The sequence below is a fragment of the Phacochoerus africanus genome, chromosome 1 (genome assembly GCF_016906955.1).
Source record: "Phacochoerus africanus isolate WHEZ1 chromosome 1, ROS_Pafr_v1, whole genome shotgun sequence".
NCBI lineage: Eukaryota > Metazoa > Chordata > Mammalia > Artiodactyla > Suidae > Phacochoerus > Phacochoerus africanus.
The window spans coordinates 86,560,247-86,586,761 of NC_062544.1; the positions used below are offsets into that span (position 1 = coordinate 86,560,247).

The 26,515-nt window shown below is 38.2% G+C and overlaps 1 protein-coding gene across 1 annotated transcript in view; it reads left to right on the plus strand.

The window, feature by feature from the left end:
• Positions 1–941: 941 nt before the first annotated feature.
• The window catches only part of KCNH8 (potassium voltage-gated channel subfamily H member 8), a 420,004-nt gene continuing 394,430 nt past the window's right edge, over positions 942–26,515 (plus strand). The window contains exon 1 of the mRNA XM_047754199.1: positions 942–1,212. Within this exon, the coding sequence (XP_047610155.1) occupies positions 1,137–1,212 (76 nt within the window). The 5' untranslated portion in view covers positions 942–1,136. The remainder of the gene's footprint in view (positions 1,213–26,515) is intronic.

Consider the following 26,515-nt stretch of genomic DNA (forward strand, 5'->3'; position numbering starts at 1 on the left):
GGGGAGGGAGGAGAGCAGCAGGCGAGGCTACTTTGTGCTGCAGTTCTCTTTACCAGGCAACCTTACTGGTTTGATTTACATTGTATTTTTCAAATCAATAGCAACAGCAAACTTTTCTAGGAAGGTTTTATTCACATTTCACCAGAGAGTGGAAAACCATTCATTGTCCGTAGAAAAAGCTATCATCATGATTTTCTTTTAGTTTAGAATGGCTTGGAGACACCGATAGTAATTGGGGCAGAGGGACTGAGGCACCCCTGTCGGAGCCCAGGGTGGGGAAGTGGAAAGACTCTAGAGATTTGCATTGGTTACCGGATTGAAAAACCCGGTGACTGGGGAGGAGCCGTGCGGCTAACTACAGAGTGCCCTGCTCCGGTCCTGGGCACTCACCGCGGTAGGTGCGCCCGAAGGGGGCCGCCTCCCCCGGGGGCGATAGCCTGCCTTTGCTCCCACGGACAACAACCGGGGGCTGTCCCCTCTCCCAAGTTCTAGGGCGGCCGGATACCTGGCCGACCTGTCTCCTCCCCTTCTCCAATACCACACCCACGGGACTCTGGTCTCCCCGGGAAAGGGACAAAGCGGGAACAAAGGGGTCTTTGTTCACCGGCTCCCGGGGGGTGGGAGTTGTGTTCGCTCGCGTTTCCTAGCGCCCCTAGGAGACGAGAAGGTTCCACGCTTCAGAGCCTCGCCCAGCCTACTGCACCGCCCTCCGCGACCCTGGCGCCTGAGGTCAGGGCGCGGCGCCCCGGGCCACTGCAGGCTCTTCCCGGGCGGGGTAGGGGGCGAGACTGAACGACGGCGCTTGGCAGGATCTGCCGCCCACGAAGGGACGTTGGGGGGGTTGTCGGAGCTGGCGGAGGTGGCAGGGGCGGGAGAGGGAGCCTGCGCCGGGCTGAGCCTGGAGGTGAGGTGCGGGTTCCGAGAGCGCTCTCGGGGCTGCTCCTGCCCGAGCCGCGGCGGCTGGAACCCGCTCCCTGGCTCTTTACATCCTCCCCCTTCTCTCGTGCGGCCCCACCGCCGCGCTGGGCCCCCCTCCCCTGCCGTCATCACGCTCCCCTTCTCCCTTCTTGGCACTTTCCTCTCGAACCATCCTTCTGGACAAACTTTGATGGAGAATTTCACACCACGCTGGAAAAATGCCGGTTATGAAAGGATTACTGGCGCCCCAGAACACCTTCCTGGACACCATCGCCACCCGTTTTGACGGAACGCGTAAGTCTGGCACTTCGATGAGTTGCATGGGGTTTTTTGTTTTTGTTTTCGTTTTTTTGGATAATTTTTCTCATATGAATTACTTTCGTCCTCAACCTTCTTTTTGTTTTTTCGGGGTGTATTTTATTTCCTTCTGTTCCTGCTGAGGGGTCTTTTGTGCAGATAATTTTTTTTTCTCCCTCTCATGGTAGTGTTAACACTTCGGGGTAGTTGGCCCCCTTGACTCTTGGGTTCTTAAGGGCTGAAAAAGAGCCCAAAGAAAAACAGACGCCCTTGTTCACTGTGGGACCTGTATTATGGTACTTTTTTAAGGAATTGTTTTTATGAATTTTATGAGATGATAGTGGGAATTGTCCATATTGGTGAATTGCCAGTTTATCCTTCTAGAGTTTCAAGGCTCCCTCAGTTATGGGGGGAGTTTGGAATATTCTTCGTCCATGGAGCTTCATTCCGTGAGATCTTTTGTATAGACATAATCCCATGTGAGTTTAAGAAATGCCACTAGAATCAAGATTGTCAAGTGAGAGCTTTCTAAAGAATTTTGAGCCTTGTGAGTTTGTCAGAATCCTGATTCCTGCTTCTTAGGTAGAATAGCATACCTCTCAATCCGGAATTATCCTAACACTCTAGGAGAGCCCGTTGGGGAAGGAGAAACTGGGCGTTATAAAGGCTGATTTGATCATAAGAGAAATTTTCAACATATATTTTTGAGGGCGAATGTCATTGGACATTTAATTAAAAACAGAGATATGGTGTCTCCATTCTTAGAGACTGTTGGGATACATCTGCCAGGTTCTCTTTCAGGACCACGGTCAGGTCCTCATTCCCTCCCAGGCTTCTCAAACTCCCCTCTTCCTGAGCCAGCTGGTTTTCCCAACAGGATTTTACCCTGTACTTAGGAGTCTGTACTTTCACCCTCAGCAAAAGCTGTCAATTGGTTTCACTATGAATATTCACATCTTTCTCTTAACTTCTGTTTCTTCTGCCTGCTATCTTTCCTTTTTTGCCTGTTACTCATTTGTTCTAAAGGTTTGTTCAGTGCTTCAGGTATCATGGTTTTTTACGAGATGGCATATTTCTTGGAGCTGATGTGGGAGAGCACATCTAACTCTACTTTCACTCCAGTAGTCTGGACACACAATCTTATTAAGGGGGAAGTAAATCCAGGACTTTTGCGCTTCAGGAAGAGTTGGAAGAGTTTATATGAGGGAGAAATGAAGTATTTACTGGATTTTGTTCAGTTTTTATTTTTAACATCCAGCCTACTCAGGATAGTTGGTGTGAACATTGTTTACAGTGTTTTTATCTTTGTCTTTAGCCTTTCCCTCCCTTTTTATGTTCTAGGTGTGTCAAACAGTATGAGTGAAGTGCAGTGCTATTATTTATCTGTCTTCCCTAGGTAATAATGAGACAATATAATAGAACTTCAAATCCTTGCCAGTGCCAACCCACCCACCACTGGACCACTACCCAAAATGAGCACTAGGATCTTCACTCATGACTGTGGGCACTACTGTTTATGATCTTAGGAACTGATCAGTTTATGTGGGTGTTTGTTCTTGAAGTTGCAAATTGCAATTCCAAAGACTTTTAACATTGACCACAAATGCATTATTGAAAAAGAGCTAATTGGTAAAAGGTAGTTGCTTATCTCATTGTCACTTAAAGTTGAATGGAGTGCAGTGTATAGTGAATTATCCTAGCATAGCCCTGGGTACTACGGCAGGCAGGAATATATTTACATATCAGTTGCTAATGAGAGGGGCTTTGGGTCACCTGTATGAAGATACCTTTGCCTCTTTCCCTATGACATTTGATAAACAGAGGGTGTGTAGAGAAAGAAGGGTGTGCTTGTGAAGCTCTTTTTCTATCTTAACTACACATTAATGGGAATGAAATGGAAGGTTAGAAGTTTTAAATCCTTTTTTGGGAAGATCATCATCACATAACCAGCATTTAGATAATAGCAAAAACTAAAACTGTTGGGGAGCATGCTTGGTCGGGACTCCAAGGGTCTGTGGGATTCCTGGAGGGAATTACTTTGTATGAAATCGGTCTGAAAATCAGGGCAGCAGATGTCAAGGTAATGACTAACGTGAAGCTTTCCTTTGGCAAGATGTTGTTGAGAACATTTAATGAATATCCTTCGCCCCAACAAATCCTACTCAAGGAAAGAATATTGTATTTTCTTATTTGCTTTTCATTTGAATTGTAAAATAACTTGAATAATCTGGAACTGACAAAAAATACCCTAAGCAAATTTTAGCCACAATTTTTGCTGTATCTCACATCGTGGCATACCATATTCCCTACTAAATATTTAGTATATCTATCCTTTATGTGTTGACTCAGTTTTATTAAGTATAATTACTATCCCTGAAACTTTTTTCCTGTGTTCATCCTTCTTTCTCTTGATTTTTTTTATAGAAGTCATATTTTCTTGTGCAAGATAAAACTATTGGCAAGTTTTAAGTTTGCAAAATTGCCATCCATCCAAATAAAAGTTAATAATATATTTTATTACCCAGTGATACTTTATTTTACATAATAGGATATTTTTTCTTTTTAATATTTAAGGAATGAACTCTCAGAATTGAAAGACAATAGTGACCCATTAATTGCATTTTTTTCTCATATTCAATAAAATTTTTTAAAAACTGTTGTAAAATACAAATCTTTTGGGAGTTCCCGTCGTGGCGCAGTGGTTAACGAATCCAACTAGGAACCATGAGGTTGCGGGTTCGATCCCTGCTCTTGCTCAGTGGGTTAATGATCCGGCATTGCCGTGAGCTGTGGTGTAGGTCTCAGACGCGCCTCGGATCCCGCGTTGCTGTAGCTCTGGCATAGGCTGGCAGCTACAGCTCCGATTAGACCCCTAGCCTGGGAACCTCCCATATGCTGCGGGAGCGGCCCAAGAAATGGCAAAAAGACAAAAATAATAATAATAATAATAATAAAATACAAATCTTTTTATATAAGACTACCCTAAAATATATTTACTCTTGAAATATGTTCTCATGGTTTGCATTTGAATGAATGTGAGTGAGACTTAGAAAAGCTAAGAACCTTGCACATATTGAATATGAATATCCCATTTAGGGGGAGACAAATAAACTCCAGTTAATTACTTTGACTCATTATATGTAGCCATTCTTCTCACTTAAAACACTTAAACACACGCACAGACACACACACTATCTTACCATTATTATCTGTGTATGGTTTATTCCTTCATAGTTTCTTCTTTTTATATGTTTAATGCACTTAAAAAAATCTTTTCTGAGTGGATTTTTGCTTTAAGTACATGAATATTAATCTGAACAAAGGGAAAGTATAATAACAAAACACATAAGTACATATTTTAAAAACCAGTTTTTCAGTACAGATATTTGCCACAGGGTACCATTTGAGAAAAACACTTTTTTTTTTTTTTGAGGAGGTAAAACTTTCAAAGGAAAGTGTCTATTTTCAAACATAATGGTGCATTAGCCTACATTTTCCAGTCAGATCAAAATTTGGCCAGAACACTTCTTTCCCTTTGGGGTTAGTGAGACAAGATCTAAACTCTAAAGGAAGGTTGTAGCTGAGTGGACTTTATCAGGGAGATTCCAGTCAGAGTATTCAGAAATAAAGCTGGTTTAGAAATCCATTCATATTTGCATATGTTTTATGTATTGGTATATAGCTTGTCCAAAACGGTCCAAGAAAATGTGTTAAATTGAAATGTTTCCTTTACAGAAGCAATTCCCCATGGTTTTTCTTTTTCTTTTCCTCTTCATGCCTTCTTCAAGGTACGTAGACCTCTTAACATTAGAAGCATAGAGAGAAAGGTATGTACCTAATTCTGTAGGAGGCCATGGGGACTTCCTAAGTCTTTGCTGGGTTGTAGTTTGGAGAGTATCATCAAAGGCATCTAGCCAATAAAAAAGAATGAGCTCCCTTGTGTATGAGTCTGTCTGTAAAAGCCTGTAACCTGAAAACATTCAAGGAAGTACCTAGCACTCCATAGATATCTCCCCACAAAAGGAAAGTTATAAAGACTTTTATTTTTTACATGCCGTGAGCAGTCTCTTTTATCCCTATTCTTTATGTTTAGAGAGAGAGTTCCTGTGCTAGTTTTCTATTTCTGTGTAGTAAATTACCATACAGTCAGTGGCTTAATCTCACATTTCCTGTAAGCTAGATATCCAGGCAAGGACTTTTCTTAGCAACTGGAGGCTCCCTTCCGGCTCCTGACCCCAAGAGCTCTCATACCAGAACAGCTTACTTCTTCAAGAACAGCAGGAGTGCCTTTCCTCTAGGAGCTAGCTCACCTCCCTCAGGATCACCCAGGAAAATTTCCCCCTTGATGAACTCAAAGTCTACTGATTATGTGTCTTAATTACATCTGTAAATTCCTTTTAAAATCGTACCTCCTGTCCAAACTCGAGGGGAAGGTATTAGATGGCGTGTGTATACAAGGAGCTGGGAATCTTGGAAGCTGGCTTAGAATTCTATCTACTAAGGGTGCTGTCCCATTGCTGTACTGTCATACAAAGCCTAACATTCTCACATCTGTTCTTCTGTGAAACAGGTTTATTGAGCAAAGTCTCTGTATTTAAACTCTGCCAAGTTTGTGTCTGAAATCTTTGTGCATATAAGACCCAGGTCACTGGAGGGAGGGCTTTTGTTTATTTATATTTATTAAAGGTATAGGAGTAAACCTAGCCTGGGATGTGTTTTGTCAGCTGTGTGGTCAGATTCTTTATAATTCTAGTCTCTTGACAGGGTGCTCCCTCTTTCCAGATAAGAAAGGTCACCTGGGGTCTATTGGTCTATATACTGGTATCTTAATCTGAACTGGAGGGTAAGCCAGTCCACAAATGTGGCATTTGCAAGGGGCCCAAAACAGGTCCTTCTACTCTAAGTTGACTTGAGCAGTTTCCACTGTATTTACCTTCTTAACCACTCTTGTTACTAGGCCAGCTATGTGGACCACTTTGTTTTATTTAAAAAAAAATTTTTTTTTTTTGTCTTTTAGGGCCACACCCATGGCATATGGAGATTCCTAGGCTAGGGGTGGAACTGGAGCTGTAGCCACTGGCTTACACCACAGCCACAGCAACACCAGATCTGAGCCTCGTCTGTGACCTACACCACAGCTCAAGGCAATGCAGGATCCTTAACCCACTGAGTGAGGCCATGGATCGAACCACAACCTTATGGTTCCTAGTCAGATTTGCTCCTGCTGTGTCATGATGGCAATTCCTATTTTTAACAATTTTTTGACCACACCTGTGGCATGCCGAAATTCCTGGGCCAGGGGGCTAGGAATTGAACTTGAGCCACAGCAGCAACTGGAGCCATGGCAGTGACAATCAATGCCTGATCCTTAACCCACTAGGGTACCAGAAAACACATGGACTGTTTTGAAACAGTATGTTTTCCATCTCTTTCTTTTGTCTCTAATCACTTTTCAGATTTAAGAAACTCTCCACTATACACATGTGTATTCAGATTGACTGGGTTAAATAATTTTCTTTCTTTAAACTTCATTCCAAGTTTATTAAAAACTAAAAAGGAAGAAAGAAGGAGAAAAGGAGAAGAAAGAAGAAGGATGAGGAAGGAGGGAATTATTTGGTTTCATTCGTTTGAAGATGAATTCTTTATCTTGTAAAGAACTTTACCACATGGGTTCTCAAAACTTCCCTGCAATGAACTAAGTGTTTGATTTACAAGAATTGAATTTAGGCAATGATTAGAAATGCATTTCTTCGGATGAGTGAGGTATACAATAATAAGAAAAGTCATCTTATGTAGCCTTGAAAAATACCAAATAATTTTGTTTTGACCTCATTAAATAGAAGAAAATGGACAGCTACCCCATTAAGGATAGAAGTTATACCCACAATATATTTCTTCTGGGCTCTTGCATTTGGCATCACCTGTAGACCAGACCCAGCATACTTCTGGGAAGGCATGGGCTCTCAGAGGAAGTCTTTGCTTTTATTCAGTCAATCAAGCTTTTCTTCAGTGATATTTAATCAGCACTGACCATATGCATAGCCATTATGCTAAGATCTTTAGGATAAATCAGGCTTGTCCTTCTCTCAAAGGGGCAATACATGAGTACACAAACTACCAACATCTAGGTTGGAAGAGGATATGAGTGTTTAGGAGGTATAGAAAAAGGACTGCACATTTTGATGACGGAGGAATAATTTCTGTGGGGGGACGAACTAGGAGGGCTTCATATAGGAAATGACTGTCTTGTATATGAGGACAAAAAACCAGTATTCTATTTACTTTACCAGTTTGTGGAGCATTTGTCATTGAGGCTAGAAAGGGGGGCCTTTAGGGAGGATAACAAGTAACCTAGAGGATGTGAAAGGGCCAAGGGAGAGGCAAGATAACAATGGAAAGTCAGTAAGGCCAGATGTAGAGTGCCTTTAAAGCCAGTGTGCTTTGTCATAATAAGCTGTTAGAGGTGGCAGGTCTATGTCTTGGTAAAAGAAGTGTGTTGCTGTGTATGCCTGGTGTAAAAATTCTCTGTAGCCCAGCAGCTGTAGCTCTGATTATATCCCTAGCCTGGGAACCTCCATATGCCCTGGGTGTGGCCCTAAAAAGACAAACAAAAACAAAAGCAAAATCTCAACTTTCCCACATTCTACGGGCTGATGCAGAATACAGAAGAAATGTTAACCTTGAAACTCAAGATGTTTCTTCTCTTTTTTCTTTTTTTCCAGTTGATGTATAGTTGACATATAAGATTATATAAGTTATAGGTGTACAGAACAGTGATTCACACATTTTAAAGGTTATATTCCATTTATAGTTATCATAAAATATTTGCTATATTATACTTGTTATGCAATATATCTTTGTAGTTTATTTTATATCTAATAGTTTGTTATCTCTTAATCCCCTATCCCTATATGGCCCAGCCTCCCTTCTCGCCTAAAGTGTTCATTCTTTCCAGCTAGAAATTACTTGCAGTTTTCATAAGAGTTTTACAATTTTATTCAGCTTCTTCCCATGAAGGTTTATAATACTTAGTATCTGGATTTTATTTTATTTTTCTTTTTTTTCACATTTCAATATTTATTTATTGCTCTCTTTATATTCCTTTAAAATTAAAAATGAAATATTCAGTTTGGTAATATTTAAAGTTATGTGAGTTTTCTTATGGCTATTAAAGCTTAAACACTTAAAATATATAAAGATTTATTCTATAGGATATTGTTTTTATAAATTGGAGTTTTTTTTTTTTTAATTTTTTTATTTTCCCACTGTACACCAAGGGGGTCAGGTTATCCTTACATGTATACATTACAATTACATGTTTTTTCCCCCACCCTTTCTTCTGTTGCAACATGAGTATCTAGACAAAGTTCTCAATGCTATTCAGCAGGATCTCCTTGTATATCTATTCTAAGTTGTGTCTGATAAATCCAAGCTCCCGATCCCTCCCATTCCCTCCCCCTCCCATCAGGCAGCCACAAGTCTTTTCTCCAAACACATGATTTTCTTTTCTGAGGAGATGTTCATTTGTGCTGGATATTAGATTCCAGTTATAAGTGATATCATATGGTATTTGTCTTTGTCTTTCTGGCTCATTTCACTCAGTATGAGATTCTCTAGTTCCATCCATGTTGCTGCAAATGGCATTATGTCATTCTTTTTTATGGCTGAGTAGTATTCCATTGTGTATATATACCACCTCTTCCGAATCCAATCCTCTGTCTATGGACATTTGGGTTGTTTCCATGTCCTGGCTATTGTGAATAGTGCTGCAATGAACATGCGGGTGCATGTGTCTCTTTTAATATCTGGATTTTAGCCTGGGCCCTCTGGACAAGACTGAGTCCCTCAAGCTCTTGTGCCTCAGTGGGAAAGAGCTACATTGACTTGGTCTTGCCATTGAAGAAGCAAGATGTTACTGTATTGTGTGTATGTGTGTATCTGGCCCCTATGTCTATATGGTTTTAATTAACTCTTGTAGGCTTTCTAGGTATGCAAACCAAATGACTAAGATATTTTTTCTTACTATCCTTCCTAATAAAGCCTTTGAACCTGAACAAGGGTTCCATATTACACACTGGAATTGCATGTTCTTCTTTTGCTTACACATGTCTGCTTTGCCCAGGGAGCTACTTTATCTTAGGAAAGGGAAATATTGATTTCTGACCACATAGCTGAGTGCCCTTCTCCTCCAGGGCTGCCTACTCCTGTGTTGTATTATAGGATTATGCCTGTGGAGAAGAAAAAGAATTGAGAGTGTGCTAGAATTCCATCCCTGTGAAGCGGCTTGAGAAATGTCAAGAGTCAAAGGTATAAAATTGCACTTCTGCAGACATAGTATGTTCACCCAGGCAATGCGTATTTGCTGATACAGTCTAAACACAAAGATTTTAAATCCATTTTGGTTTAGTAGAACCTGCAAACAAAAAAGATGAGACTTTAGCTTTACCTGTTGCATAGTTCCTATTTAGCAACTAGAGCAATTGAGCGTTTTCTCAGTCATTTAAACAGTCAAATATAGTTCTTGGCTTTTAAATTCCCTGGAAGATAGATTTTGCTTTCCTTTTCAGCTGTTAATACAACTGTCTATCTATTTCCCCAAGCCCTTCAAAATTCACACATCCCCAAATGAACTAATAATCTTTCCTGGCCCACAAAGCCTCTTTATTCTCTGTCCCCATAACTGGTATCACCATCTACCCATTTCTTCAGGCTAGAAATCGGAGTGGGCCTTGACTGCCCATCCATCGAATTGGTTACCAAATCTTGGAGATTTCACTTAGCAATGCTTCAGTTTGGCTGCTCATCTCCCACTTCATTGCTTCTTCTTACACAATTGCAACCTGACTCTATCTAGACTCCCTTGGCCATAAGCCCTTATCCAGCACACTTGCACTCCCTTCAGTCTGCATTATCCCCAGAATGATTCTCTTCCTTAAAAGCAATATGACTGTTTAATCATGTAACTATCCATTGGTTCCTGCCACCTCTTGGAGAATGTCCAAAGTCCTTAGTGTCACCTGACCCCCAAGATGATTCAGCAGAATCTTTTCCAGCTACTGCCTCTGTCGCTGCAGACACTCATACCCAAAACTCTCCTCATTCATGCCTCTGGGCCTCTGCATGAACCCAACCTGAAGGTTACCTTCTATCTACACTCTTTCTGTGAGGCTCCAAGTCGATTCAGGTGACATTTTCTCTCTCTGCCGCATTACCTTGCTTATCCCTTTGGTCAGCTCTAGCTTGTGCTCTATAAATTATCTGCTTTCAGATTTCAACACTTAGCCATCGACTCCTTCCAGCTCCGACTGGAAGATACAAATGAAGATCATTCATTTGTATTTTCCTTGCTTAGACTTATGCTTGGAACAAAGTCTTTGCTCAGTAAATGTTTCTTCGAGTAAAAGAATTTCAAATTTCTTAAAGGCCAGGTCCATATGTTAACTGTCTTCATTTCCCTTTAGTGATTTTTAACTGGGGTTCCTTTTCTTATGCAGTATTATGTGGTTAAATTTAGTTTTGAAACATAATTTTAGACTCGCTTCCAGCCTCTCATTTTCATGTGATTGGAGTACTAATTTCTCTTATAAAACTCTAGTGGTAACAGTGACTACCATTCAGGACATGGCGGCATGCACACTCTATGCTGTGCTGGTAACTTTATCTGTTCCTACACAACCCAACACAACAAGGAGGCAGAGGCAGGCAGTCCTCTTTCTGTTACCGATGGCAGGACTCAAGCTCAGAGTGTTTCTACAGTATCACACCAGCCTGTGATTTTTCTACTACAGCCTGTGATTTTTGCTACTATATCACACTGCTACTATTTTTTTTTTTTTATGGTAAGTATAAACAGACTGGGGAAATCCAATATTACTTCAAGTTTCTAACTCTTGCAAAAAGGGATTTCTGCTTTAAAGGTTTTAGACCTTTCTAGTTTATATGTTGTTTCCTTTTTCTTTTGATATATATATTTGAAGTACTTGTCACTGAAACCAAGTTTTTAGATTTGTGTTTAAGAATCATATATGGAACTACTAAATATACTCACTGTGCAAAGTCACTTTGCTCATCAAAGAAAATGTACTATCCATTTTTTTTTTAAATAAACCCACGAGATTTTGGTGCTAGAATTTGCTGACTTTAGAACTTCCTTGGGATTTTTTTGTTGTCAGGCTCATCTTTCAACAGATGATATTCTAATTCTCATGCCTGTTATAGTGACATCATTTTGTATTTTTACCTTCTTACTGTCTTACAGAGAAAATTCCTCTACCCATTTTGAGCCTTCTTTGATTGGGAGAAATATATTCTCCAGTGTCAGGTGCTGTTGGCATCTTTTAACAGCCATCATTTTCCTCTTCTCCACAATGAATAAGGATACCTAGCTCTCTAACTCTCAAATCTAATCTAAAGCTCCTTTTCCCCCTTTTTCTGTTTTCTTTTGTTCTAATAAGTCTTTTGGAAAGATTTCCTTATTGTACCTGTCAGCCAAAATGAGTTTCTTATTGCTAGTTATTAAACTAGAGGAAACTGATACCAGAGCATTTATCAGTCTTTCCATGTTTTATTTAATTTTCTAGGGAAAAAAAAGATCCACGTAAGAAGTTCAGATGTTATCAAAATGTCAAATACCCACTTTGACAGGAAGTAGCCTTGTCCTTAAGTGTCCTGTTCTGGCTCTTCCTTCAATGGAGATAATAATGTAGAAAATTAAATTGAGCATACTTTTGACCTTATAAGGAAATAAATGTTTCTACTGTGATTCCATGAATTGTGGAGAAGAATGAATGTCTTGGGACTGGAGCTTTTGTATTGTATTATGACTTTTGGTTTGAATAAAAGTTATAAACCTATTTGAAAAAGAGTAATAATAGCTAATATTTGTATAGCATTTCAGTATATTCTTTCTTTTATCCCATCACTTGAATTACTTTTGAACTAATAGATAAAAAGTGGCTTCCTATTATAATTTTCATTGTACATTTATTTTACTGTGAAATTGAGCAGTATTTAATGTATTTAAGGTCTATTTAAATTTCCTTTCCTGGGTATTACCTGTACATGTTCATTGCCTTTTATTAATTAAATTGTTGGCATTCTCTTTTTGACATCTCTGAGCTCTTTTTATAATAATAAAGTGAACACTTTATTGGTGATGTGAATTGTATGTTTCCCCCAAGTTTGGTAGGGTTTAAAATTACAGTTTTTGTGCAGATGAATTAATCAATTATCTTATGATTTCTGTGTTTTGTATCATACAAACATAGAGATGTTTTCCATTCTGAAATTATTTTAAAAAATACATCCTATGTGTTCTACCATAGTTTTATTTTGTATATTAACTTTTCACCTCTATTAATAAGTTCCATGATTTGATATATTGAGTATGATGTAGGAAATCAAGATTTTTCTCTATATTCGCATCCATTTTTCTGACAATTTAATTTTTCATGCTGATTTGAAATGTCTGTTTATCATATTCTATATTTCCATGTGTAATTCTTTGTTTTTTGACTTGCTATCCTATTACATTCATCTGTCTTTTTTCTTCATATGTTAGTTCTACAGTTTTAATTATAGATGTTTTATGATATGTGTTGAAACTCATTCCATTCTACTTTTCCCCCAGAAAGTTTACTTAGATAATCATACTTATTTGGAAGTCCACAGGAACTTAAGAATCAGATTATCTAGTGGGAAAAAGCCTTGATGGTATTTTTAATGGAATCTCCTACAGGAAAAATGATATTTTTATAATGTTGAAAATTCATATCCCAAAATTTGCTATGTATTTCTGCCATTTATATCTTTTTAGGGAATTCTCAATAAATCTCTTGTGCATTTCTGGTTTATTTGATTCCTAGTAATTTCATGTTTGTAGTTGCTATATACTATGGATTTTTTTCTTCCACTGTTTTGTTTTCCTAATTAAATCATGTTTGTTTATTTGAAGGTGTTGATTCCTATGTTTTATTATGTTTCTAACCAGCCAGTTTGTTGAGTTTCTACTATTCTTTGTAATAATGTTACAGTTGTTTTTTGGGGAGCTTTCATGGTTAAAAAATATACTATTGTCCTCAAGTAATAAATATTTTTCTTTCTTGTTTCCAGTTTTCACAACTCTTACTTTTTGTCCTCAGTTTCTTCCCATTTCTTTGGTTTAGTTTTATTAATACTATAAAAATGATGAAGATAAATAATATCCTTCTTGTTCCTGACCTTAATGAGAATTAGTTCAGTGTTTTTTTAATAAGTATTTCTCGAATTTTTAGTTTGAGAAATATTTCATTATAAAGAGATTTTGTCATATATCCCTATTTTAATAAGCAATTTTATCAGTTCTTTTCATCATCTATCAAGTAACTATATTTCTTATTGAATCAGTTAATATAATAGATTCTTTTGACATGTTTTATTATATTCAACTATCCTTGCATTCTTTCAGTAACTTGGCGTGTTGCTGGATTTTACTTGTTAATGTTTTATCTAATTATTTTTTTTAGATTTTTACTTGCTAAAGTTTTATTTAGAATTTTAATAATCTTCTTTTTGTAATGGTCTTTTATTTATTTATTTATTTATTGGCCACCCTGTGGCATATGGAGTCCCTGGGCCAGGGATCAGGTCCAGATCCAAATCTGAGCTATAGTTGCAACCTCCAGTGCAGCTGCAGCAACGTCAAATACTTTAACCCACTGCACCAGGCCAAGGATCAAACCTGTGCCCTGGCACTGCAGAGATGCCAATGATCTCTTTGTGCCATAGTGGGAACTGCCTTATTTTCTTTTTTGTGTGTGTGTATTATTAGATTTTTGGTGGGGGAACAGGCAACCACATGTCCATATTTGTACCAATTATAATGTAGTTTCATTGGGTTTAGAATTTGTGCCAGATTTTATTTTAATAAATTATTATCATTAATTATTACATTTTTGAAAAGCCAAGGTCGGCTGGTAGATCTCCAGTTAGTTCTCACAGCTTTGACTATGGTGTTTTCTAGTAGTGTCTCAGATGCCTAGGAGTGAATATAGTTCTTACTTTAATGTGTCCTTAAATCTGAAAGATGCCCAGCAATAATATATATCTTTTATAACCTTTTTCCAGATTCAAATATATATGTATATTTTTTTCTAGAACAACACGTACATTGTATACCAGCCAGTAACACCATGGCTGGCAAGATGCATGATGTTACCAGGTCACAAGTTAGTGGCTCAGTAGGAAACATGAGCAGCTTAAGTGCACATGACTATATATCAATGGATTTTTTTTGGCTTTGATAACCTCACAAATATGAAAAATGCATTTGATAAAGTGTTGAATCCCCATTACTTAAGAAAGTTGATGAATGTGTAATTGGAAGAAAATGCTGATATTTTATCTATCTTGGGTGCCCATAGTGAGGCAATATCACTGACCACATTAAAATCAAAAGCCTGAAGTTCCCATTGTGGCTCAACAGAAACAAATCTGACTAGTACCTATAAGGACGCAGGTTCGATCCCTGGCCTCACTCAGTGGGTTAAGGATCCGGCATTGCCATGAGCTGTGATGTAGGTCACAGACATGGCTCAGATCTGGCGTTGCTGTGGCTGTGGTGTGGGCCAGTGGCTACAGCTCCTATTCGACCCCTAGCCTGGGAGCCTCCATATGCTGTGGGTGTGGCCCTAAAAAGACAGAAAAAAAAATAACATGAAATCAGAAGCCTTTCTTGAGAGAGACCACAATGGAAGAAAATATGAGGAAAAGAATGTAAATATATGTATGACTAGGTCACTATGCTGTAGAGCAGAAATTAACACAACACTGTAAATCCATTATACTCTAATAAAAAAAATGAAAAAAAATCATAAGCCGCAAATCTGCTGAATAAGCATAAGCATGTTTTTCAAAAAATTAGTGGCTGATTTAAGAAGACTATGTTGGCGTTCCCATCGTGGTGCAGCATCAGCTAATCCGACTAGGAACCATGAGATTGCCAGTTTGATACCTGGCCTCACTCAGTGGGTTAAGGTTCTGGTGTTGCTATGAGCCGTAGGTTGCAGATGCGGCTCAGATCAGTCATTGCTGTGGCTGTGGCATAGGCTGGTAGCTGTAGCTCCGATTGGACCCCTAGCCTGGGAACCTCCATGTGCCGCAGATGTGGCCCTAAAAAAAGTGAAAAAAAGAAAAGAAGACTATGCTTGCAAATGATGATTCATCCACAGGAAGTGTCTTGGACTCATTGCTCCATGTAGCATTGTTACTGAGTCCAAAATCATACCATTCGCTGTACAACGGGCTAATAAATCGAGAGATGAGGTGAATTGTGACTTGATTCTGAAAGCCAGCCGACCTAGGAGATGGTGGATTGGTGTCCCAAATAATCATCTCACCCAACATAGAATTCAGACTTCTTTCTAGAGGGTTGTGGCTGATTTTTGCAAACTTCTTGGTACGGGAACCCGGACCCAAGTAGGTCCTCTGCTCATAATGTTTTTCTAAAACTCCAACAAGACAATTGTTAATTTCTGCTCTGCAACTTTTCATCTCTGTATGAATGGAAAAGTGTTACACCTTTAAAGGTCAGAGCCTTGAGAATGGGCTGTCATATATATTTCAGGCTATAGGCAACATTCTTTTACAAAGGTGCAAAGCATGACTAAGCATAGGCAATGTGTGCACAAGGGTTCCAAATAAAGGAGTAGATCATATAAGGAATCAAGTTTGTTCTTCTCAGTTACAGCATGAGTTTTCGTTTAGATCAAGGGACTTACCATATAAATGAACTTCATTCATTCATTCTTCCTCTTTTGTTGAGGTTTATAATGGTATAATTTACATACAGTAAAATCTCCCCATTTAAGTGTATAGTTCAGTGAATTTTGAAAATGTGTACAGTCATAAAACCCCCACCACAATCAAGATTTAGAACAGTATCTCCTCTTTCCCCCGCTAAGGTCAATACACTCTTCCCACTCCAGTCCTTAGGGACACTCCAGTCCTTAGGGACAAAATTCAGTGAATTTTGAAAATGTGTACAGTCATAAAACCCCCACCACAATCAAGATTTAGAACAGTATCTCCCCTTTCCCCCGCTAAGGTCAATACACTCTTCCCACTCCAGTCCTTAGGGACAACTAATGGGTTTTCTGTCCCTATTGTTTTGCCTTTTCTAGGATGTAAGTAAGGTTAATGAAATCATACCATATGTAGAATTTTTTGGAGGGTGGGGTGGGGTGAGGATCTGGCTTCCTTCACTTAGCATAATGCTTTTGCAGTTAATTTTTTTTGCATGTGTCAGTAATTCTGTTTTATTGTTTTGATTTTGAGGTTTTTGGCACATGTAAAAAAAATGAAGCAGCAGTGGTTAGTGTATTCGTTCATAGTAGAACTGAGCAAGTATTGATGCCATCAGGATTTTCTATGGAAAATCAATTAATTTGAATAATGCTTGAGTTTTTGCATCAAATACGTGGATATAAGCAAAGCTTTCCAAAGGTTAATTTACCGAAGGTAAATCACGTATTATTTTAAATGTTATTGTAAATTCAGTTAAATGGATCATTAAAAATAAAGTTACTTGCTTTGTGGTGACAGGAAAAATGTAACTTCTGATAGAGCACAGTGTCACAGTAAAGACAATGTTTATTAAATTTAAAGATATATAAAGAAGGAAGAAATGTGCTTGGACTTGGCTGTCGTGTATGAATAGTATATTTTTGTGTCTAAAAAAAGGGTGTGTTCTATCAATCACTATAGAGGCTATAATAGTCAAAATTACTGTTTGTATGAACATATTCGAATATGTTTATATGTGAATAATTAGTTACAGAAGCTACACTACATGATGTTTGTTAAATACAGAAACATTTGGCATGGCAGTACATGGTTTTTCTTTTACGGCCATTGTCAGAGTTTTAAAAAGTCTGAGCATTTGAATGAATGCTTGGTAAACAATCTAAGTGTTTGACAGTTATTAGTCTTTTCTGAGTGACCTTTTATGTTTTCTTTCCATTTTGTTTGAAATCACCTGGAAATATTTAATAAAAGTATTTAATAAACTGAGTACAAAAAATTTCATTTTAGTGGCCAGCAAGTATTGTAACAAAACTTAAGGACAAGAACACATTGAAATGTGGGGAAAAATTAAACATAACAGCTCAAACTATGTACTAGATTTAATGTTGAAATTTAAGAATTTTCCTTTGGAATATTCAGCTTGGAAGACTCTTTTAATGGAGCGCATATTTTTAATTAGATAAATGTGTATTCATTGCTCAAATTGAATGCAGTTGAAAAGGTCTTTGATTTTTCAGCACCCACATTTGGCAAAACACAAAGAAGAATCATAGAGACACATTTTATGCCAAATTTTGTGTATTATAGAAATTTTTGAAGGTAAATACTGCGAATAAAGAAAAATGAGAAGACCAATGAGATATTTGGACTGAAAATTTATACTTTTCAACATCAAATATATAATTGAGATATTCTCAACATAGCAAAATTTTGGTGGAAAGTGGAATTGAGAATATCCTCTGGTGAGCAAAATTTATCATGTGCCTGCAAGCTATTTTACCAACCACAGAGTATTTTTTTCAGGTAAAATTTTTCGTGGCCTATAGTAAACAGTTAATTGAAGATGCCCACAATTTCAAATTTATTAACCATAGATGCACCATTGAGGAAAATTATAGGCAACTTTATAAAAAAATAATATATAGATAAAAAAAGATTCTTTAGAATAATACTGGCAACTTGTAAGTCGAGTATGTGACAAGTATTTACACATAAAATGAAAAACATCGTGCTTGGTAATATATAGATAATATTTCACAGAAATAATTTCATGTTTCAAAATAGTTTTGTGAAAAAGAAAGGTCATAAGTTCACTAATATAGTAAGACCCGTCAAAAATAAAAAAATAAATACTTTGGAGTACCTATTGTGGCTCAGCAGTAATGAACCTGAGTAATGGAAGATAATATAAGAAAGGGAATGTAGGGCTTCCTATTATGGCTCAACTTCTTAAGAATCTGATTAATATCCATGAGGAGATGGGTTTGATCCCTGACCTCCTTCAGTGGGTTAAGGATGTGGCATTGCCACAAGATGCAATGTAGGTCATAGATGTGTCTCTGATCCAGTGTCATTGTGGCTGTGGTGTAGGCCACAGCTGCAGCTCCAATTAGCCTGCTAGCTTGGGAACTTCCACATGCCACAGATACAGCTGTAAAAAGAAAAAAAAAAAAGAGAAGGAAAAAAACACTGTACAGTTTTATTCTTTGATACCTATTTTCACTTTCATAGGAGTCCCCAGGTCATCCTGTGTTATGCTCACCAAACAACAAGACTTTCAGAGCTCTTTAAAATGGGCTTTTTTCACCTGCCTCAGGTCTCCAAATACAAATTTCTTTAATTTAGACTTTTAATATAATTTACTTTTGATATTATCTTCTGAGATAGAGTGATAAAGTTGGGGAAAGTTTTATATACCAATTTTAATTGTTAATGTAAATATTAAAATCAATATTCATGGGTTTATGTAACATCTTGTTTACTGTCTCTTTAATTTAATATACCAGATACCTTGAATGGAAGTGACTTGGGCCTCTATTGGCCTGTGATTGCTCCTAAATATTTTCATTGTCCTATTTTAGAGACAAGGAGACAGAGGACCCTAGAGGGCCTCAGTATTTTCTCAAAGCTAGTACATGCGAGGGCTCTTACTCTCATCCTGTAATTTCAAAACTTGGGTTTTTCCTTCAACTTTACTCATTTTACTTTGAATGAAGAAATAAGGAAGAAAATTGACATTTAATGAGTACCCATGAACCCAATGTTATGTTTGGCATTTTCAGTATGTTAGTTTATTTAATCTGTGCCATACTGCAGGGTAGATGTTTTTCTTCTTACTTTTTGGATAGGGAAGTTGAATCCTGGAAAGTTTGCATAAATTGACAAAAGTCACACACTTTATAAATAGTGAAGCTGCAATTTATACATCTTGTTTTGTCTACAGCAGTGTCTGTTTAATAAAAAGACAAAAAAAAATTGGAGCTAAACTGTAAGACATTCGATTTATATGATCAAGATCCTTATGGTCATGGTTGACTTCACTTTGAGACACAAGCTGCTTTTTAATGTTGCTTTTTAAGAACATGTCATTTGGGAACTCAGCTCAGAAAGTTGCAAAGCATCAATGTTTCTAAACAATACTTAGCAGATTATCCATGAATTTACTTCCCTTATTTGAAAAAACACCAAAAATGATTCTTATTATCTCAGGGCTTGTGGCGCTTGGTGTTGGAAATCACTTGAGTACCACAGGTCTAGCTTTATCTATAGAACAATGTCATACTAACTTGCATTTAAAGGGGCTTCTGGCCAATCAATGGTTGCTTAGGAATGAGAGGTGGGTGGAGAGGGTGGGATTATAAAGGAGCATGAGGAAGTGTTTGGGGGTGATGGATAAGGTCCCTGTCTTGATTGTGGTGATGGGGTTTTGGCTTCATACATCTGTTAAACTTACCACATTATACATTCTAAATATGTGCTATTTATTGTATGTGAATTGTACTCACATGCCTTCCTGGGTGGCAGAAGGAAGGGTAGAATCATAGCCATGACATTAGGGGTAACACATACTCTGTGTTCAGTCTTCTCAGTCTCAACATCTTGATGAGCAGCCTTTCTGGCATATTATTACTTGTACTGATCCGAATTATTGAGTTGGATGAGACTTGAGAAACAAGTGAAATTGACAATGAAGATAGTGAAATTAACTGTACAAAATTATTATTTTAACAGTCAAATCATATTAAAGTTAATGTTTTTTCATCAGTTATGCAGGTTTGTTTGCTTTGGGAGTTATCTGCTGATGATTATAGCTTACACGTTTGTGGGCTGGTGGGGCTCCACCTGATCCATGATCCAGTTTAGGCTTTGCTGGGTGGTTCTGGGATCTTCCATGTACATGCAGAGTTTCTGCAGTCCCTGCTCCTGTCTAGGTTAGGTTGGGAAAGCTGACCTGGGGGCAATTTCTGCTCCATGTCTCTTGTCATATACTGATATGAGCATTATTCTGTGATGATGGCAAAGGTACTGCAAAGCCAGCCCAGTAACTGACTTTTTAAAGACTTTTCTTGACATGTTTGCCAAGATCTCATTGGTTAAACCAAGTCATTCTGGACAAACATACATATGGGAATAATGTCCCTCCCCCAGTGAGTGGGCACAGAAAGTTATATGCCAAAAGAGGATTAGAGTCAGTAACAAAGAGGTATCTCACTTGCCTTATTAATACTGTCTGTTGGAGAAGGGCATGTTTCAAAAATGAGAAGTTTGTTCTTAAAAACAAATTAGCCATATTTATTTTCTTTGTAAAATTACAGCCTGTTATCTTTAAATGGCTTTTTTATTTCCTCATGTGCTGTTAACATTTAAAATGAATACCATAGACATAAAACCTTTGGTGCTACTTGTGAAATTTATAAAAATGTTACCGAAAGAAAGATTCTTAATACTTCTGTATGATGAGAAACTGCACATACAAAAAATACACTTTTGCATAGTGTTTTGCCCAAGTCAGCCTACTTCTGCTAGCTAAGATGGAAGTTACAAGAGGATGGCAATCATCTCTATTCTGTTGAAGATGTGTGCCTTGCTCCTAGCACAGTTCATTGTACATAGAACTTCAGATATGTGTTGAATGAATGAAGTTCCAAAATACAAAAAATTGCCTGCATCATTTAAAGTTTTCGGGAAGATAAAGACTTTCCTAGTTACTTGGAGCCACATTTGGTTAAATTGTCTTGCTGGAATGCGATCATACAACAGACACCCTGGTAGGCTTGGGAATAACATGAAAACCAATAGCTATCTTTGCAAGTCAAGTCAAAGATGGTGATGACATTTAAACTCTATACTGAACTGAAAAGCAACAGGGATATTTAAAATCGTTAAAACAAATTGAAGTCCTCAGTAGTTTCCCCACAGTGCTTGTGTAACAAAATCACTAATGTGTGCTCTTGCACACTAGGTGACAAGACCACTCTTAGTACACTAGGGTTGAACCTCTGCTTACAGCAGCTCAGCTGTAGAGTTGGAATATGAACCATAAACGGCCAGAGAAATTATATCTAGCATCCTTCATTTACAGGATATTGTGTTGTATGTGTATAATACTAACTAATTTTCTCTGTTACAGTGTCTTTTCCATTTGTTCTTTACACTCACAGAAGCAGGCATGGCAGAAATTTTATTCCCCTGCTACAAATGAAGAGATTGAGTATTAATTGTGGTATTGATGCAATTCATCCACCTTATTCAGATTTCACCAATATCATATATACTCATTCGTGTGTGTTTCTCTGTGTATGTGTTTAGTTTTCAGCAGTTTTATCACTTGTGGAGATTTGTGGAACGACTAAGGCGGTCACGGTACAGGAATGATTGCATCACAAAGATACCTATTTATTGCTGTATCTTTATTGTCACAACCACCTTTCTCCCTATGCCCTCACAGCTACTAATCCATTCCCCATTTCTATCATTTTGTCATTTCAAGAACATTATGTACATAAAATAATACAAGTACTTTTTGAGATTGACTTTTTTACTTAGCATATGTTCCTGAGAATCCATCCAAGTTGATGCATATATTTAATCAATAGTTCATTAGTTTTTTATTACTGAGCAGCATTCCATGTATTTGTTTTTGAGCTCCAGTTTTCTCATCTGTAACATGTATGGAGGGTGCTCTCAGGACTTGCGGCTGTAAAGCGCTAAGATGATTTGTCTGAACAAATGCTTTGAGAAAAAGTGCTGAAACACTCCCAAAGAGTCAACAGACCTACAAGGTATCAGCCTTAGAAAGATGGTATATGCTGCTTTGGGTATTTAAGTGTAATCCCAGTCATGTAACAGTTATTTTCAAGTATGGAAGATAAAGAGTGACAGCTTTCACTGAAGTGTTTAAAGGAGGTACTTAACGAGTTTCCTCAGAAAAACTTGTGAGATGCTGAGTTCTCATCTCATATAAAAAGCATTTAAAAATGTAATTATCAGTTCAAAAGCTTATCGATTGAAAGGGTTGTCTCAGGGCTGACTTTTTGTTTGTTTTTTTTTTCTTTTTTCAATTTTTGCTTTTTTTCAATTTTTGCTTTTTAGAGCCGCACCTGCAGCATATGGAAGTTTCCGGGCTAAGGGTCGAATCAGAGCTGCAGCTGCTGGCCTACACCACAGCTCACAGCAACGCTGGATCCCTAATCCACTGAACAAGGCCAGGGATTGAACCCGCACACTCAGGGTTTCTAGTCGGTTCATAACCCACTGAGCCACACCTGGAACTCCCAGGTCTGGCTTTTAACCTGCCCTTCAGTGCCCTCAGGGGCCTCGCACTTATCTGGCCTTCCTTATTCCCCCTCCTCAACCCTCCCCCAACTAGAGAAACTCTGGGATCCTCTGTTTTACACATTGAGCTTTGCATCAGCTTTCTTTTGAATGAATTCTGTAGCTGAAGAGAAATTTTGAGAACATCAGAACTGTCACCTAAACATTATATAATTGTAACCGTTTCACTCAATTACTGCCCTGTCCCCCCAGTCTTACTGCCTGTTCAAATCCATTGTTATGGTGCCAGTCCTTTACTTCTGCTTGGGTGAAATCTAGGTCAAGTTCTGTGACATTTGGGGGTAATGTTGGATAATGCAAAGATCTTTCCATTACTGTAGCTTTGGTTAAAAAGATCCAGTGCGATGTAATAGTCAAAATTTCCACTTCCTCTGCAAGGACAGTTTTTCCCCTCCCCTAGCAGAGATCCAGTTTGGCATCTAGCCTGAGGCAGTGTCAGGCTCTTCCAGGGTTGAACCTGGATGAGAGAGGAGAAATATGGGGCAGAAAGGGTTTCAGCTGACAAATATTATTGTAAGCTGTCATTGGCATTTTGGAACAAAGCTGAGTTTCCTTTGATATGTGCTGCTCCAGCCAAGCAATGGAAGCCTGTATGACTGGTGGCTGCCCTGTTCTGATTGGTTGGTGGCTATACGGTCTCATTGTTAAATCTCTGGAATATGGCATGTGTTTTGGGGTCAAATCTTGGTAATATGGCATGTGCTTTTTGGGGTTTTTAAAACCTCTTCCCCCACACACACAGAGTCCAGGACATTCATCACCTGTTGTTTGGGTGATTACATTCACGTCTAACTTATGACTTTTATCTCATGCACAAGATATCCAGTGTACACCTCCAGCTTCTTCTGAGGGGGTCATTTCAGACCTACAGGGGCCCCTCTTGTACAGGAGCTTGGACAACCCCATGCTGTTTCTCTTGTGGACCTCAGATTACATGGAATCTGTAGGGAACTCCTTCATGTTCTCCGCAGGTCATGTTCAATACCAGTCTGCCTTCACTGTACCAGCAGAACAGCTAACTGGCCACCATTGCTTGCTTTTTAAATTGGCTTCCGCGAATTTCCAGAGGACACTCTCTGACTGTATTATGGAAGGCCCATTTCCTGGGTTAGAGGTGAAAGCCAAGGCTTTTCTATCTCATGAAACCACCACCCACCCTTTTATAAATTCAGTGTGGATGAAGGGTTATGAGTGTGCAAAACGGGTTTTTGTTGACCTCATTTAAAAATCTTACCTATAGTCTCTCAGCTCTTTTTGTAACGTGGGGACATTAACACCTAATATTTTAGGATGTCAGCAGAAGTGGAAAGGAAATATAGAGCTTATTATCCTGTTACACCACAAAGATACCTAGCACATCCTTGTTCTCCAATAAATGGATAGCTCTGGCTAAAATGGACCTTATGGAGCCTATCAAGAATCAGTAGATATTTTTCTAATGACTGAAAGATTGTATATACACATCTTTTGTTTTCTTGTCATAGAATTTCAGCATTCATTTTTTGCTTTATGTTATGTTGATGAAAGCATACAGAAAAGCTTTATTACAAAAACATGCATATCATCTCATTTATTTTTCACAAGTCCCTGACTAGTTCAGGAAAGAGTTGGATATATTTCCATTTGAGATCCATGGAGGACGGAGAGTTCCCGTCGTGGCTCAGCAGAAACGAATCTGACTAGGAACCATGAGGTTGCAGGTTTGATCCCTGGCCTCGTTCAGTGGATTGAGGATCTGGTGTTACCCTGAGCAGTGGTGTACGTCGCAAACGCGGCTAGGATCTGACACTGCTGTGACTATGGCATAGGCTGGTGGCTACAGCTCCCGTTAGATCCCTAGCCTGGGAACCTCTATATGCTGTGGGTGTGGCCTTAAAAACACAAAAAGACAAAAAAAAAAAAAGAGATCCATGGAAGAGATTCATATCCATGTGTTGTGACTTCATATCCAATATTCCTTCCTTATATCACTTCATATTAATATTTTATTCTATAATTTTTGTGACATTTTATTTATTTAGGCTTTTTAAAAAATAAAGTATAGCTAACTGTTGTGCCAATTTCTGCCGTACTGCAGTGACCCAGTCATGCATACATGTACATTCTTTTTCTCATACTATCTTCCATCATGGTCTATCCCAAGAAATTGGATATAATAGTTCCCTGTGCTCTACTATAGGATCTCAAAGCTTATCCATTCTAAATGTAATAGTTTGCGTCTACTAACCCCAAACTGCCAGTTCATCCTACTGTGATGTCTTTAGAAATGGCATCATTCTCATTTCACAGATATGGATATTGAAGAAAAGCCATTCTGATCCTAGATAAAGTTCATCTTCTGTGTTCTTAACATCCCATTTCTTTGTTTCCCTTCTTTAACAGTTCCTCAAACTCTGTCTCTATCACATACACTCATACAGATACACACATGCCCATATACACACACAAACACTTATAATTTAGCATTGCTTCAATTGAATGTTAATTGCTTCCGAAGCATAGTATCTTATGTAATACAGTAGTTTCTTAGGCTTATAGAAGTAACAGCATTTTCCAATATCAGAGAGTGAGCTGGGGAAGAGATTTGGGGAGTATTGTGAAATGGGTTGTGTTTTCCTTTCATGAACAGGCCTAAGGATACTCAAAATGGAATATTCAGCTGCTTTTAGCAAGTGTACGAGTCCTCATGGCATGTACTTTAAGGAAAGCTACTATTCCTAGCCACATGACCTCTTTATTAGCTTACTTGTTCTAATTTTCCCACTTACTGGTTTTTATAAATTATATAGATTTTTGTCAGCCATATGAATAATTTCTTTTTTAGAACAATTCATCATATAAATAAACTAAGTTTTAAGGAAACTAGTTTCTTGGCTTTCTCAGAGACTTCCTCACTGGCCTAGAGTTTTCTGAGTTAAATTAGGTTATTTGGAGGATGTAGCTCATACTCTTTGCTCTTATTCACTTATTTCTTTATACCTGCTTATTTTTCAGTGTCTAGAGGGGTAAACACTAAGATTCAGGGAAAAATTAATGATCACCAATTGTAACATATTTTTCAAGTTGTCATTTGTTGAGGGCTGATGCCAGTGGCAGAGATACACAGATTTCTTTCAGCTCTTCTTCACTTTTCACATAGAAATCCGGTGGCTGAATCTATAAATAAATAAGCCTACCAGCAGTAAGATGCTGTGAATGACAAGTCTCCTCTGATCACTAAATTCACTTGAATGATTGCATGTATACTTTTAAATTAAGTGTCTGTGCACTTTTTGAAGTGAGCAGGGAAACCTGCTAATTACTTCCATTGCCAAATTTACAGAAAAAATGAGAACTATCTCATTAACCCATAGTGAGACATGGCTTCTGGTGGCCTCTTGTAGCATGAGAAGCTGACAGGTTTTAGAATCTAGAAGAGCTCACAGGTGACTTTGCTGTGTTGGTGTGTTGGTGTGGTTAACTGAGTGAGTTTTCTCTGCTCACTCCCTGGTGAAGGATCTTCATTCTGAAGGAGGACAAGAACTTGACAGTGTTTGCACTCAGTGTGACGGTGGAGTAATGTCATCTGAGCACGGCAACCCCTTTCTCAGTCATGTGGGAGGGAGTAGGAAAGGCTTCGAACTTTGTAGACAGTTGCTTGTCTATCAAAGGGGTTTTTAGATAAAAAGATTTTCCTTTTGTCCTAGTGTTTGTTACATTGTAGTACTGGGAATATTTTGATTTCCTACCTGAGTTTGACAAATTGCAAAAAAGAAGTACTATTGTAAATCGTGCCTCCTTTTTTTTTTTTTTTTTGGCTGCACTCATGGCTTATGGAAGTTCCTGGGCTAGCACATCTTAGCTGCAACCTGTGCCACAGCTGCAGAAACACCAGATCCTTAACCCATTGCACCGCAGTGGTAAC